A 16,859-nucleotide genomic window follows, 5' to 3' on the forward strand; every position below is an offset into this window, starting at 1 on the left:
GATCATGATTTCCTTTTACCGCAGATAAACTTACATTATTCGGTGCATAGGGTTGCTTGATCATACTTATAGGTGATCCAGAATCAACTATAGCGCAAAACTTATATCTACAGATATCACCATTTTCGTCTGCTGTGGTAAACGTTAAGGGTACCGTGTACGGGGGATATAGTGCTGGCCCCTGTACCAAATTCATTGAATCTGAAGAAGGTGTGGACGTGTGTGATACTGATGTAGTAGGCGCATCGGGTTTCCTCCTCTTCTCCGGACAGTCCTTAAGATGATGATTGGCTGATCCGCAGCAATAACAGAACCCCTTCGATGTTCTTGGTTTCCTACATTGCGGAAGAGTATGACCCACCTCCCCGCAATTATAGCATTTTCTGATTGCCCGTGTTGTCGTCGACCCCTTCGTCGATGGGTTCGGATGAACAACCGCTTTCGCTGCCTTCACGTCCCTTACGTAATATTCCTGTGATCTTTTCGGTCGCAGATTAATTTTTTCAAAAGCTTCGTTTAAGTCAGACGTTGACTTAAAACGGGCCATACGTGCCTGATCCTGAAGTCGTGGGTCCGGTATCCCATCGACAATGTAGTCGATTATCTCTTCCTCGGGTATCGGAACACGATTAGCGAATATAATTTTCTCATGTAAATAGCTACTGAAGGATTCGTTTGGATGCCATATTCGTGCTTCAAATTCTCTTCTCAAGGTCAGTTTACTTTGACGATTATTATACATTGTTCTCATCCGTTGAAGAAGATCTTCCACACTTAAACTGATGTGTTCTGGTTTTGAATGAAACCAATTCAGAGCTGATCCTTTTAATTTTGAACTGATAACAATCTTTGTGCTGTTATCGTCCAGACTATAGGTACTACGTACTAAATTCAATTGTTGTTCCCATTTCCAAAATGAATGGTCGGACCCATCGAATTCGCACAGCAACTCACTGATACTTCTCAAGTTGACATTACTCGGTGTATTACTTACTCGGTTTAAACTTTCAATGCTAGAAGTAGTTGCTGATTGTATGGCTTGTTCTCTTCTTACCAATTCTAATTCCTTTCTAAGTAGATCTCTTTCTTTTCTTATCAGTTCAAGATCTGGAGAAACATTACCGTCTCCAACACGTGGAGCCCCAACAGCAACCGTCGGCTCGTCACGTCCCGTCGAACCGTCTTCTTGAACCGGATTATTCAACTCCTTTTCCAGATACTGCCATATTTCTGGCTCCGTTTCGGTCAACCTACTAATTAATTCATTCTTGTTTCCGACAGTAGGCAAATTTCTTACGCGTAATGCCTCCTTCAATTGGCAAACGGTGTAAGAGCTTGGTTCCTTAGCAGACATTATGATAGTTTCTGTTTTTGATGATAATTCCTCAAACCCGATATGATATTATTTTCTACACACAGCGGACAGAATTTCGCATATACGGCGGACAGAACAGACTTCGCGTAAACGAACAGAGATATTCCGCGCAACGGACAGAAAAGATTTCGTATCTAACGAACAGAGATTTCCGCGCAACGGACAGAAGACTTCGTATACGACGAACAGAGATTTCCGCACAGCGAACAGAAGAACAGAATTGTATCACTTTCCAAAAAAATCGCGTATTCACTTCGACACAGATCCCACTATTTCTTTAATCCCACTTCTGAACTGTGGGGGTGGTGTGGTGGTGGTTGGCGTGGTTTCAGACAGACAGACATATATATAGAAGCTTTTATTGAATAAAAGAAATGTTTATTATAATATAACAAAGACTTAAAGACCGAAAGCAAAATAAGTAACCGTAACTACACTCGTTTAACACTCACTCGTCACACCGAATCAAGAAGGGCCGAGGACTGCCCTCTTCACCGCGTTTATATATGCATTCACCCCACCAATGGTCCCGATCACTTCCGTTAATCATTCTAGAAATCTCCAGACTATTCCCAATCGGTCAAACAAAAGACTTCTTCCCGATTTCCGGCTCGGGAACATTCGAGAGATTTCGGAGTGTTTACAAACGATGATGTCAGCCGATATCGTACGCTTTTCTTTCTTGTCACATGCACTCGTATCCATATCGCTACAAATCTTTCATCAACCACTTCCATGTACGCCATACACTCGCACTCTTATATATATATATTTATATAACTGAATGACTAAATACCAGTTTTCCTACACTATAATGATATTTTCGACTGTTTTCTGCTACTTAAACAGATTTCCATTTTCTGTCCCCAAAACAGCCAATAGACATATATATATATACCTTCCAGATTCACACAAACTTACACACTTATACAACTTACAAAGACAGACTTCACACCTTCTATCTTTATTTCGACCGTCGGTTCGTTTGGACCTTATATTTTGTCGCATACCTACGTGCTTATTTCTGTTTATTCTTCTACCCTTCTATCGCTCCTACCTACAAACAGGTATAGTATCGAAATTATTCTATATGTGTTCACGCTTCGTAGTATGCAGTCGCACACAACACACACATATACAACCAGAAGCGATAACTACGAAGCAGAGCATAAAGAGGAGACCGAGAATAGGAAAAACTATATAGCTATATCCTGTCTCATTCTCTCGTAGGCTCAATCCTATATGTTTGTCTCTATTTCTCTTCTTACTAAATATCGTGGCCCTTGCATAGTGGCCCGTCGCTCCGTTGCCTATCCGTATACAGGCTCCGTTGCCTCGCCATCTACTGGCTCGTTGCCTGAACCACCCATTTCTTTTCAAATCACTCCCTATTCTAAAGAAGTCTTCACTTCAAAAAGAAAAAAAAAAAAGAAAATCAATTATACTTTTAACGAATTATTGAGAAAATCACTAAAGATAGAATATAAAAGTAGAAAAGTAGAACAAGTCCAATTACGGATTACGCGTTATTCATTGCGTTTTCGGGAAAGAAACGTCACACGAGAAACTTTGTAATCGTTTGAAACGTCAATTGGACGATTCGAGACTCGAGCGAGATAAAGTGCAGAAAGCTAAGAGTACGGCCGTACATCCATCGAAACTACGAAGAATTCGAAGTTTAGGTGAAAGCGGAAGCATTCCGAAAAACGAAAAGTTTGCGGAACACTGAGAAAGAAGAAAGAGAGAAAGAGAGAGAAGGAAAGAAAGAAAGAAAGAAAGAGAGAAAGAGAGAAGTGAATAGAATCGGGGTAAATCGATGCCGGTACTTCTTACCGTGAAAACCGATTCCAAGAGGGTGCATTACTTTTCACTTCTTTCTAGTTCTCGCCTTTTGAACGTTGCTCATGAAAGAAAACTAGAAGATTGAGTCAAATTTTCTACTATTTTCTTATGAAACAAACAAGTTTTACACAAAAATTATTTTTCTAGATACTTTAATGATTATTATTACCATTTCCAAAATAAAACTATTGAAAAATTCGTTGTTTTAGTAATTTTTAAAAATTCACGAAAAGAAATAAATGAATAATTATTGTAACTTCATTTAATAACCGTTTTTCTATTTTATTTATTGAACGAAATAGGCAATTTAAAAAGTAATAGAGCGAGAAAGAACAGCGAACAAGTATAAAGTTTGTAAAACAGAATGAACGGTGTATATATATACCTGAATTTCGGAGTTTGGTAAAGACAGTATCTAAGATAGAATGTCGTCATTACTACGAGAATGTAGATTTCGTTCAACAAGAAGAACTTTCCAAGAGGAACCCATGAATTCTCCTTTTCTTCCCCAAAACTTTTCATACCTCTCTATACATATATAAATCTGCACAATATTCCTTGTAGAACAATTCTTTACAATTGAGTGAACGTTGACAAGCTTTGAGTTTTAAGATGACGAATAACGGTATTATAAAAGAGAAAAATTTCATTTATTTATACTTACATTTGTCTTTTTATTATTCTACCCCTTTTTTACGGGTTCAAATCATTTTTATACTAACACTTTCTCACATTTATCCTAATATTTACAAAGAAGTAGTCTTTTATCGTCTTATTAGAATAAGCAGTACACAATTTTTGTTTTTTTACTAACTGTATTCATTGTTGCTTGACTTTAGTGATCTGACAATAATTATTATAATATTTTAACGTAACTTCAATGTTTACTGTATAAATATATACATGTAAAATTAATAAATTAGTATGACGAATAATAATTGATATCATTTGTAACTGAATAAATTATGAAACAATTATTATCCTAGATTGAAATTAAATCACGTGAAAAGACATTGTTGCGTCAAAAATATCAATCATTGTTACAAAAGTGTTAGTAAAAGTGTTAATAAGAATTTGTAAAAAAACAATCCTCGTTCTTTTCTTTTATTTTTTTTCTGTATTACAATAGTAAATGTAAAAGGAAATGATAGAAGAGTAAAGTAGAAAGTGAAAGTAAAAAGATAGTGCGAGAAAGAGAAATAAAGGAAGAACAAACTCGGCAAAAGTCTTTCTACGTGCATTAGCTGATGAGAGCAACGATTCGTCAGACTTTTCGTGAAAATCAGAGATCACCGGTGTGCGCGCGCGCGCGTGCCCGCACACATATACCTACCTAGGAAAGGAAACAGAAAGAGAAAGAAAGAAAGAAAAGAAGAAGAAAAAAGCGGTCAAAGTGGAATGCAATGTCGTACTGTACACAATGGACCGGTAAACAGAGAATATGCTTCCACACGGTAAACACCTTTCGACGGCTTGGTGAATGTGATGTTAAAAAAAAGAAGTACCATTTTGACTACTTTCTACTCAAAAATATACAAGCAAGTTTTGGAAAAAAATAAACAAAACTTCATGGTAGTCTTCTCCGTATTTGCATTTGTAAATATATCTTATTAATGTATACGTTTAAACTGTCTAATATTAGTTCTATTCAAAAATGTGCATGCAAGTCTTTCTAAAACAGAAAAAAACCCATAGTGGTCTCCTTCGTATTTTACATTTATAAATATATCTCATTATTGTATAAATTTAATCAGTATAATAGTTAAATTTTTAATCACTAAAAGAACACTGACATTTTACCGAATGTGCGATTATCTCTACTTTTAAAATTTCGAAAATTTTCAACGTCAATGTATATTTGATAGATATGCTTAAAATTTTATAATAAAAAATATATATGTTTCCTTAAAAATAATTAGACATAACACTACCGAGTGACGAAAATTTTTATGGCTGTTGAATAATAAATGATACGACACGGCGTGTATAATTTTATTAAATTCTTTTTTTTTATTTTTATTTTCCAAAAGATATATGTTTTTTATTTTCTTAACATTTATCTTTTTATCATTTGAAATGAATTATTATTACTGAAATGAAAAAAATGATAAAAAGCTACTATGCAAATGAATGAAATAATAATAACAATAATAATACTAATAATTTATTATTTTATTAATAAATTATTAACAAATAAAAATTGCTATCTTAATATTTAAAATGTAGATCAATTGTCGGAAATTGAGCAATTGTAACTATAACATTTTTTTTCTTCCCTTATTGCTTTTTTATTCCCTTTTGTTCGTTCTCTCCTACTCTCTTTCCGTTACTGTTACTGTAACTCTTTTCCAACACGACGACAACCGCGCTCGGTTTTCCTGGCGTGATATTTCAGTTGAAAATAGTGTAACCTCTAACTCTGATTCTCTCCCTCGTTTTGTCTTTTCTGCATAACACGAACATTTCACACGAGAGAGACTCCCCCAGGAAATAGTTGTCGCTTAATTGTTTCCCACCTAAGAATTTTTCGTTTGGAAACAAAATAGAAAAGTTTAGCACACGTATAACCCTCGGGCTCGCATTTTCGTTGAGTGCTTCTTCGAGATAGAGAACAAAAGAAACAGTGATGAAATTCTGTTGATTGAACGGTGACGAATGAATGACGGTACTATCTTACTTTTCAAAATAAAATCATTATTTAACTAGTAAAAAAAGATATATTCGAATTTCAAAACTACGTTAGACATCAATTTTCCATCAAATCAATGATTTATTATAACACGAAAGAACAATGTTTGATGTTACCAAAATCAAACGAATCAAATGTTTTATCTCTTTCTCAATTATTTTCAAACATTTATTACAAATTAATAAAAAGAAAAAATAAATATAAAAAAAAAATGAGAACTTGAATATGATTTACAGTGGAGAAGTCGCTCAAAATTTGACATGTTCGGATTTATATGCGATGCGAGTGCAGATATTTCAAAGATGAACGGACGAGGAAATGTTATTGGCAATGTTCGCAGGACATATACCTACGTAGGAACATAATATTTTATCTACAATCGTATAATATGATGTACAGGTATTCAATATATATATATATATATATATATATATATATATATATATATAAAATAACAAGTAGAAACGACATTTTGTCACTACATGTTACTTTTTCGTACGTACATATATATCCTATGCATAGATAAATACATAAATACGATCATATTTTTATTACACAATACATATGTTCGGTAAATCGATATTATCTATATATATGCAACCCTTCTATAACACGGTAGATAGGTTCCTAGAAAATGCTGTGTTGTGTGAAACCGTGTTGTATGAAATCCAGAACCATGAGCCAAAAACTTTTGTTTTCAGACCACAGAGATGAAAAGAAATACTTTCCACAACACTGTATCTTTAAGACGGCGCCTTGCCGCGGCTGTAGAAGTACAGTGTTGTACAAAGATTTTTTTAAAGGAAACCGTGTTATAGGATACCGTGTTGTAGGAGGGATACCTGTATATATAGCATATCAAGAAGGGTCCACTTCCATGCACCAGACGAAGGAAACGAGGTGAGCCCGTTCGAAGCAACTCAATAACTAGAAATGATCGGCTCGTTAAGGTGGAATGATTACATCAGCGGTTCCTAATGAATCGAACTTGGCCAAAGAACCGAGATATCTTGATTGCGACTTATTTTCAGTCGCCTTTTTTTCTTTTTTTTAATCTATCACTCTAATTCGTTCTCCGGGAATTTGCAAATAGTATCTCATAAGTTATATATATATATATATATATAATATAACATTTATCTCTTACAAATGATTTTAAATCCTTGTAAACAGATAAAATATAAATTAAATACAACTCGTTAGTTAATGACAAAAATGAATGAAGAAAATGGCAATATACAAGAAAGAAATATCTGAGGTAAATTTATGTAATCTATACTCTATCTTTTTCTCCCACTCTCTCTTTTTCTCTCTCATTCTTATTTTTATTTTCTCTTTGCGTAAGAAACAAGATCTAAACAGTTATCTATCTTTAATTTTTCTTTAATTTTCTTGAACAGAGCAAAGCATATACATTGTTACCCTCGTTTTGTAGAAATGAAATTTTTTAATTACTGGCGAGTATTGTTTTATAAAGTTCTTATTAAATGAGCATGTAATTCGCTGTAATATCCCGTTGGACCGTTTTCATTTTTCGTCCATTTAAATAGACTAAAAATTCTCAATTTGAAACTAATCCGTTTCTTACGGATAAAGTTCTATCCTAATATAGTTTGTCTCGGTTACACATTAATCATTATTCTTATTTAAAAAAAAAAAAAACGAATAAGAATTCAAATCTAACACGATTAAACAATGTAATTATATTCCTCCTTTCTTACACAAAATCCACATTTTCGTAAATAACGTAAAATATATATAATATTCTTGTTTTCTTATATATATCTTTTTCTCTTGTCAATAACGCTGGAAAATTGCGGTATATAGAAAAACGAGTTTTGTAAATGCTGTTAAAAGCTGTCAAGGAGAACACCTCCGAAGACGACGAAATAAAGGATGAGAAGACGACGGCGTTTCGGTGCTAACATCTTTGACGTTTACGTGCGAGTAAAGGGACGAATGAGGAAGAGGTATATTGAAAGAGGGAGAAGAAAAGGGACGATGAGGGAAGAAGTGGCAAGGAAGGGAAAGACAAAGAGAGAAAGAGAGAAAAAAAGAGAGAGAGAGAGAGTAAGAGAAATAAAGAGAGAAAGAGAGTTCCCACGAGCGGGAATTTGCGCCAAGCAGGGAGGGACGAGTTCTCTCGCGTGTGTTTGCAAAGCGAAACAGGGCAAATATCACTTCGCCCGCAACTTTATTCCGCGACGCGGTGAATTCATGAATCTTTTAGCACTTCCCTCAGTATTTTCTTTTCTTGGATGTCTTCCTCACACTTTCTTTCTCTTTTTTTTTCTTTCTTTTTTTCTTTCATCGTGTAGACTGAAACGTGCATAGATCCTATGAATTATTTCGTCGAACTGATTACGGCAAAGTAAAGCGGTTTTTCAATGATCCAGAGAGAAATAAATATCGTTCGGGCTGCATCCATTATATGGACCATTAATACATTTCACAATATTTTGACTTTCCTTTTAACGCTCTCGGTCATTAAACGTAAATGTAAATTCTATATTGATGTGGAAAAACATTACTCTCGTATAAGAATAAAAAGGAATATAATTTTGTATTCAATTATTTTTGAAAAATATATATACTCTATTTATATAGTATATTCAAAATGTTAGACTCAATTTATTTCGTTGTTTTTTTTTCATGATTTCGAATACAATTTTTCTTTTAACAAAAGAGAAATCTTTTTTAAATGTCATATCGAACTAAGGATTACGTGATTATCGATTATTACGGAAATTTTCTTTGACAAGCGTTAAGTTTATTACGAGACAATTATATACATATATATATATTACATAATAATATTAACAATGATGGATATTAAATACGTTTACGTGAAAACCCGTTCAGAATTTGGTAAGCAATGCATCTTCGACATTTGCGGCCCGAACTTGGACGAGGAGATCAAACCAAATCCTCAGGAGATGCGCAATTACATTGTGAAGAGCTCCTGTCACGTTGGCACGCAGTACACGAAGCAAATAGCGTTACATGAGGTTAGGTCGATTTCATTAACAAGATTATATCCGGCAACGATAGTCTCATGTGTCTGTTATGTATGTATATACATGCGGTCACGGTGCGTAACATCATGCTTGCCGACAGACTAGAGAAGTATCTTATGTGCATCATAGAAATCTGTATCTTCCTCTGTGACCTCTCTATTTAGTTATGAAATGAAATTACTAAAAATTATTTCAACTAATTTTAAAACCATCCTTACATTTTCACGAGGGGACATATAAGAGCATGAACTGTCTGTGTATGTGTGTGTGTAAATTTGGAAAAGACAAGTAATATCACTTTTATATTAGAATTCGTTTGAACACGCATTTGTCTTTGTTATCGATGAACTTAAAACATCAATGAAGCGAAAAAGATATTCGAAAAGTTTCCGTTAGTCGAAATTATACGAGTTTTGTAGAAATTTTATAGCGTAAAAATATACGAAGAAGAAAACGGTATTTTAGTTTCATAGTCGACGTAAAAAAAAGAAACATTTCGGTATATTCACTTTTTTTCTCCATTCGTATGAATTCGTGGTGAATCAGTGGTGAATCGCGTATAGTCGTATTCGTGTTAACGAGAATTTGTTATCACTGATTGAAAAAGTAGTACGCGATCGATGCAAACGAATTAAGATTGAAAATATTTAGTTACCAAGGTGGTTTCAACAAATTTTTCGAATGAAAACTTATTTTGATACCTTAGACAAAATTAGCTTCTATTAGTAAATCATATTGACTTAATCTTTGCTTTACGGTCAACCGCTAGTACGAAAATACCAAAGTACGTTTCCTTTCTTCTATTTTTTCAGTTAATTTTTTTTTTGTAAAAGAAGAATTATAAAACAAAGAATTTAGTTGCGAATTAATATGAAATCATAGAAGCTAAGAAACAAGATTATTCCACATTAAACAAGAAGACAGGTCAAATTTATTTCCGACAAATTAAACAAACTTCATATCTGAAATCATAGGTTCAAACCGCAGCGGTGAACACGAAGAACAGCGGAATATACCATTACGAGGGTGGTTGGCCAAAGGAGATTCATCCTGGTGACCATGAAACTACCGCGAGATTTCGCAGGCGGGTGGAGAAGGGCGATGAGTGGGCTCCTAAATTACGTTACCTACTTGCGGTAAATCTCTAGAGTTAGTAATAGTACCGATAAACCGAGTGCATTGTATGGTTTTCAAAGTGGTTTCGTAATATACCTTGGTCTAATACAAAATCCATATCCAATATTAATTATTTATTTTTTAAGCTTTGCTTTGAGTATCGAAATACACATGATCTTTAAATTAAATTCATCAGTAATATTAAGTTTTTTTAACAGAATATGGAACACTGTATCCTGTTAAATAACGCTATTAGTATATACGAACATTATTTTGATGATATGATACCGACTTCCTTGACCAAAGAACGGGGAATCAGGTATGTTTCATGTAATTTATCATTAGGTTCGATAGAAAAAAAAAATAAATTGTTCAATCCTTTTTTAGATTATTAAATGTTTTTCCGGATCAAGAGATACCCGCCAGACCAGTAAATGATATCGATTGGTCACCCGACGATACTAAGATGGTAGTTTGTTATTGCTTCGTTGATTGGAAAAAAAAATCGATTTCAGTATTAACACATATATTTGGGATTTAGGTAATAAGATTAAGCCATTAAAAACGTATTTAAAAAGTTACAATCTTATGTATTCCTCGTGCATCGTTAAATGAAAATAATTGATACTTTTTTTCTTACTAATAGAAAGCCCTAACAGACCATATATGACTATTAAAGCTTCATATCCAACATTGGTATGCCAATTTAATCCTCGAGATCCTTTTGTGCTTGCTGGTGGTCTTATAACAGGGCAAGTTTGTTACTGGGATGTAAGAACCGGTATCGAGCCGGTTAATATATCCTATCCTCGAAACAGTCATAGGTATTCTCAAGTTTACTAAGATAGTTGTTGTTCAACGAAGAAACTTATATCTTTAATGATGTACTCGAAGTATAGAAAATCTGAAATAATGATATTATATTGAAGATACCCAACAACTGCAGTTAAATGGATTTACACGAAGACAAACACTGAATTTTTCTCAAGTTCTTGGGACGGTCAAGCTCTTTGGTGGGACACGAGAAACTTACATTATCCAACTGATCAATTGATCTTCGATTTAGAATATCCAAACGAACCGTCGATGGAAAGATCAATTGGAATATATTCTGCAAATTTCGAGCCATCTATGAGTACAAAATTTATGTTCGGTTTACAGAATGGTATTGTTGTTAGTGGATCGAGAAAAGTTAAAACGAATGCTGAGAAATTATCAGCGAAATTCCAAGCTCACAATGGACCAGTATTATCCGTTGATCGTAGCGTTTTCAACCCGAAAGTGTTTATAACCGTTGGCAAAGGTACAACTCGAATTTGGGCGGAAGATACTAGAGAAGGCAGTTTAATAACGATCAGGTTTTTTTCCTGTATCATTATATTTTTATATTAACAATTTATTACTGGAGCGTATAATAGAATCGATTTATTTTTTATGAAGAAGCCAACGTTATTCACCGATCAAAGCTTGCTGGAACAAAACTAGACACTCTCTTTTCTACATCATAAAGGAGAACGGTCAATTAGAAGTTTATGATATTTTAGATAGTATCGAAAAACCAATCGTTGAGTTACATTTAAGCGAAGTTAGCCTAACGGCTATGGCGGCCCATGAAAATGGATATTTGTTAGCCGTTGGTGATAAGAATGGAAATATATATTTGACTCGTTCGACAGAGGCCTTAGGAAAATTCGATAGGAATGAAAGAAACCTTTTGACTATGGTGTGTATATGTTCATTGGAATACATAAAAGATCATAATCAATGAAAATGTTTAATTTTCTTTAATCTGTCATTATCAGGGATTAGATAGAAATTCAAAACACGTAAAAGCCGTGGATGTTCGTATCAAGGAGATCAAAATATTAAAGATATTGAACAACCACGAAGAACCAGTGATCGTAAGGAAAATTCCGAAGATTAAGGGAAAAAGTAAACAGCAAATGAAAAAGAAAGATAAGGTTAACCCTTCGACGAAAGAGGAGACAAAGGCTAATAAAGATAAAGGTAGAACTAGTACGAAGAAGAGGCTTCGAGAGGAACTTCCTGAAATCATGATTGCTGAAGAAATGTTCTTTGAAACTGTGGATAAGGTAGGAAGGGAAGGGAAGGCTTAAAGAAAAAGAGACAAAACTAATTTTCCGATTCTGATCTCTTTTCTTGTTAGAAAACTATTTTACGTTTTACAGGAAAAAGAAAAGCTCGAATCGGAGGGAGATCCAAACCTTAGATACTCGGCGTTCGTACGAAAGTTTGATCCCAAACAATTAAAACATCGGGCAAGAGAAACTGAGAAAGAAAAAGACACTTCGGAGAGGGATTCGAAGAAAAGAAAAGGAAAGAAAAAGAGGCCAGCTGTGACAAAGAAAATATTCTTGGATTCGGAAGTAGATGAAGAAAAAATAACAAAGATTCGCGAGACCGTTTCCGAGATAATAACGGAAACTACTACAGACAAGATTATACCAACCACAAGTGGTGATCCTAAAAGACGTAAGATAAAGAAAAAGAAAAATATGGTCAAGAAGTTCGACCTTCGTCTTCGAAGGCCTTGCAAAATTCTATGCCAACCGAAGGTCTGCTGTTGGCGAAAAACTTGGCGTAAGAAGTATGCGCAAGCTATGATAAAAGAGAAAACCGATCGAACATCTACTGCAGATAAAAGTGAAGAATCTTTAAGAGATATGTTAGAGCTGCCTTTGGAACTCGACAGAGAGTTGAGGATAGCAAAAAGGCAAATTCGTAAAGCGAAGAAGCCGATCCGTTGGACTCAAAGAAAACGACTGATCGAGAGATTCTTGTTAGTTCGGTAAGATAGAATATATGAAATATGTTCTTTATTTTCTTTCTTTTCGTCTTTGTTAAAATTGTTTATCCTCGAATCAATGTAAAGAAGATAGATAAAAGTGTAGAATTTGTGAGAAAAAATTGGGCAGTTGGGTTAAACCTTAGACACGAATCCGGGTCATCCATTTTGCGGGTGGCCGTTTTAACACCATTAACCTTTTAGCGATGACTTTACTGTCGACCAATAAATGAGTCGTCATGATACGAATTTACCTTAAAAAAAAGATAAACTATTTCGACTTTTTATAGCTTCCTTAAGCTGCTGGTGTATTTCATCTAACAAATAATAAATTTATAATTGTCAGATATAATTTGTATTAACTAAAGTGAATTATTTAGTTAATTCCATTAAAGGATGTTTTAAACTATTCATTCTCAACAGTTATTCTTTTTCACAATAATAATATTGAAGCGGTCATGTTTTGATTATATTTTTCAGAGAGAAATCCAAAAAGAAAGAAAAAAATCGAAAAAAGTAAACGATGATAAATATTCAGATATTGACAAAGTATGTGCGAAAACACCTAAGTCAAAAACAATGGATCCCTGTAGTCCACGGAAATCATGGACTGTCATGAAAGAGATTGAGGCTATTCTTATCCCAGAGCCAGCAAAAGCGATAGAACGTGAAGCTGGACTGGGCAGGGCTTATTTGGAAGAGCTCGAGGCCATCCAAAGTAGGGTTTACCCAAGGATTTCCGACTTCCATTCGATAGAATAGCATTTACCGATAGTTCGATAACAAAAGAAGCTGAGAAGAAAGAAGAATACGGAAGCTGAAGAGGATTGGAATGCATATGCCCGTGCAATACTCAAACAATGCATATATATAGTGAGAAAAATGAGAATAAACTATAAGATAGCGCGGTCATACTCGTAATTTCGAGGTGAATCCTTCAGAAACACTTCTAAAGGTTCTCCTCTTCGTTCTCTTCTCTATATTTATTGTCAAGAGTTCGATAAGCTTTGTTAGTGCAACCATGTACGCGTGCGCGTGTGTGTACAATATGCATACGTTGTCGTTAAAAACAGAAATGGGAGAATGTCAAGATTCACATTGTGAAATGTCAATAGATACGAAATTCGTCGGTGAAATATCGAATATTTGGGTTTATTCTTATACATTAATATTTCAAACATACATGAAACGATTATGTGAATCATGATATTCTTTCAAACTTTCACGGTAACATATACACGTAAACAATTTTACATGGATATTTTGTTAACGATGCTGATTATTCCGCGATAATTCGGTTCTGTAATATCGTTTAATAATTGAAAAATATTGTTCATTGACGTAGTTGATAGGAACGCATAATCAATTCGAATGAATTGAATTAAATCGTTAAAGTGCAACACTAAACTTAATAAATCGAAAATGCAACAACCAAAAACAACTGTGGTATTAAACTACAAGAAGAAAATCAAAGAATCATTTTAACAATATATCGATTGTACTTTTAAATCGTTTAAGATAACGTTAAATGTCTCAAAGTTAAAACGTACCACCATGTTGAAACTTTCACAACTTTCATTGGTGACATCGCGGAAAGAAGAAAAGCCTTGAGCCCACTCTCCTCGTCGTAGTCATCGTAGTCATTTCGGAGAATGATGGAAAGGGGATAAATTTCCGGTACGACTTTCCTAGAAGCTAGATGATAAATTCACACAGGAAAGGTCGACATTCATAAGAGAAGTTCTGATTTGCTATCTGGATTGTGGCGCAAGACGATATTTCCGTTGGTTGCTAGAGTCCTTCAGGCATAACTTCCGGTATTCCAAAACACATGATGAGTATACACGCGAGAGAAAAGCCACTTTTAGAAAACGCAGTATACAAAAATAAACAAATTTCAAGGAACTTTACCGATATTATTTATGGAGCTTTTTACTTTTACGATCTGAAATTGTACAATTTTAGAAATTTCCTATTTCAGTTACATTTTCAGTAGAAAATACTATTACAGAGTTATCCTATTAAATAATTTATTATGAGAATATTACAAGTTGAAATTCAATTAATATCTTCTTGAATATTTTCCCCTTTCTCTATTTTACGTAGAAACAAGATTCGTATATAAATCATTAATAATAGTGTTCATAGAAAATCCTTTATCATCTCCGTGTGTTACAATTAATAAATAACTTATCTTTCCCTTCATTTCACTCATTATCAGCCCTATATGTACATAGGTGTATATTACGTGACACTCGATAGATAACAAGATATCCTCACACATTTTCTTCATTTCAAATTGAGCTTACGAGTATTGACTAGGGGCGGTGAAGCTTCCAGATCGGGGATTTTCCTGTCTGAAGTAAAGAAAAAGAAAAAAAAAATCGTTGGATATAAACACGACTAGATTCTCACATAAAGCACGATCGAACTTTTTGCCCGAAGCAACCTCAATTTGTAAAACTCGTTTGTCGAATACTGTTTATTGAATAAATTTATTGAAATTTCTTCTACACTTCTGACGATTAAACTAAAAACTAAATAAAAAGACAAAATATTATATATATATATATATATATATATATAAATTTTCAGAACAACACACCGTGCTATTCTTGAACATTTTTTTGAAAACACTCCTATTTTGGTCTTATATATATATATATATATATATATATATATATATATATATATATATATATATATATATATGTTTATAGTGGGGGAATATTCTTGTTTATTCAAGTATTTATTTTTGTATCAAAATTTTGCGAATTTTCGCATTTAAACATTAGATCTTTGATTTAGGTAATAATTTGTTCGATGATCGCCATTTCGGTAATTTTTTATTTCATTTATTTATTTTAAATTTAAAAAAAATCAAGCCGATAAGATTTTGATGAATAAAAGAAAAAAGAAATTCATGTGTGCAGATCACACGTGTTAAAAATGAAACCTTCAAAAAACTAAGTTTCGAGAGAATCTGACGAATGCACAGTTTCAATAGTAAGATAATTGTAGGATTTATTTATTAAAATATTATTGCCATATATATTAAAGGTCACCGGTATAGTCTCTGGGTGGAATAGCTGATAAAGAGTACACTTTTCCAAATTCAAGCAATAAAAATGGAGTACTAAATGAGATAGTTATAAATAGACATCAAAATCGTAGGTTGTTTATCTAAGGAAATATAATTCGTCAGAAATTAAGTAAATATAAATAATCCTTTTTTTTGAAACTCAGATATAAAATTTTTTTTGTTAGTATGGTTTTCAATTTACCGTTTTCATCTACATTCCTGCGCTGTATAGCAAACATTTTAGGATAGACGAAATAAAGACGTTACGTTACGTCATTTTTTAAATAGAAATAGAATAGAAAAATAGAAAAGAAATGACACGCGTATATATATACTTTCCAAACGTTCCCTTTTTCCCTTTTTTAACAGAATCTACAGGTATTAGTTGCAACACAAAAAGAAATACTTGTGTGTGCTAACCCATGATAAAGATATCTCAAATTCAAAGGAAGGGTGAAAAGTGTGAAAGAAATAATTTATCTACCTGGGTTTCAAATAAAATATATTATATTTACTTGGGTTAGGACGGCGTATCTTTCTGTCGACAAATATTCTACAATTTTTGTTTCTATCTATGGCTAACGCATTCAGCATTCCATCTTGATAAAAAGAATTCTGAAAATATTAGTTTGTGTAAGCTACCTACACCCCAAGGTCGGTTCCTTTTTATGAGAACAGAATTATAAAAAACAGGGAAGGTCTGTTGAAATTCGATCTATATTTATTATCTTTATTATCGATGCGAGATTATTCATTTCTATAGTTTTTTTTTTACAAAACGTGTCATATCTTTTCTATTTAAAACTGTTTTTATTTTATTAAAAAATTAATATTTAATTCTTTATTACGCAAATATTATCATTAATAATTATGAAATGTATAGAATATAATAATTGTATTGTCTGCAATATTTTACAAAAAAAATGATTACA

At 33.3% G+C, this 16,859-nt stretch overlaps 2 protein-coding genes across 7 annotated transcripts in view; one reads left to right on the forward strand and one right to left on the reverse strand.

Annotated features, from left to right (window-relative positions):
• The window catches only part of LOC107070354 (furin-like protease 1), a 239,171-nt gene that overhangs the window by 58,124 nt on the left and 164,188 nt on the right, over positions 1-16,859 (reverse strand). The gene's annotated exons all lie outside the window — the stretch shown is intronic.
• Positions 8,732-13,833, forward strand: LOC149033217 (dynein intermediate chain 3, ciliary-like). The gene is given in 11 exon segments (XM_089170111.1): positions 8,732-8,914; positions 9,898-10,059; positions 10,258-10,358; positions 10,427-10,542; positions 10,545-10,580; positions 10,686-10,863; positions 10,969-11,397; positions 11,480-11,789; positions 11,842-12,150; positions 12,229-12,843; positions 13,326-13,833. Coding segments are annotated over 11 exon segments (2,721 nt in total). The 3' UTR covers positions 13,608-13,833.

Source organism: Polistes dominula, unplaced genomic scaffold, assembly GCF_049000335.1.
Source record: "Polistes dominula isolate Pdom_NZ unplaced genomic scaffold, Pdom_raw_medaka contig_15, whole genome shotgun sequence".
Taxonomy (NCBI): domain Eukaryota; kingdom Metazoa; phylum Arthropoda; class Insecta; order Hymenoptera; family Vespidae; genus Polistes; species Polistes dominula.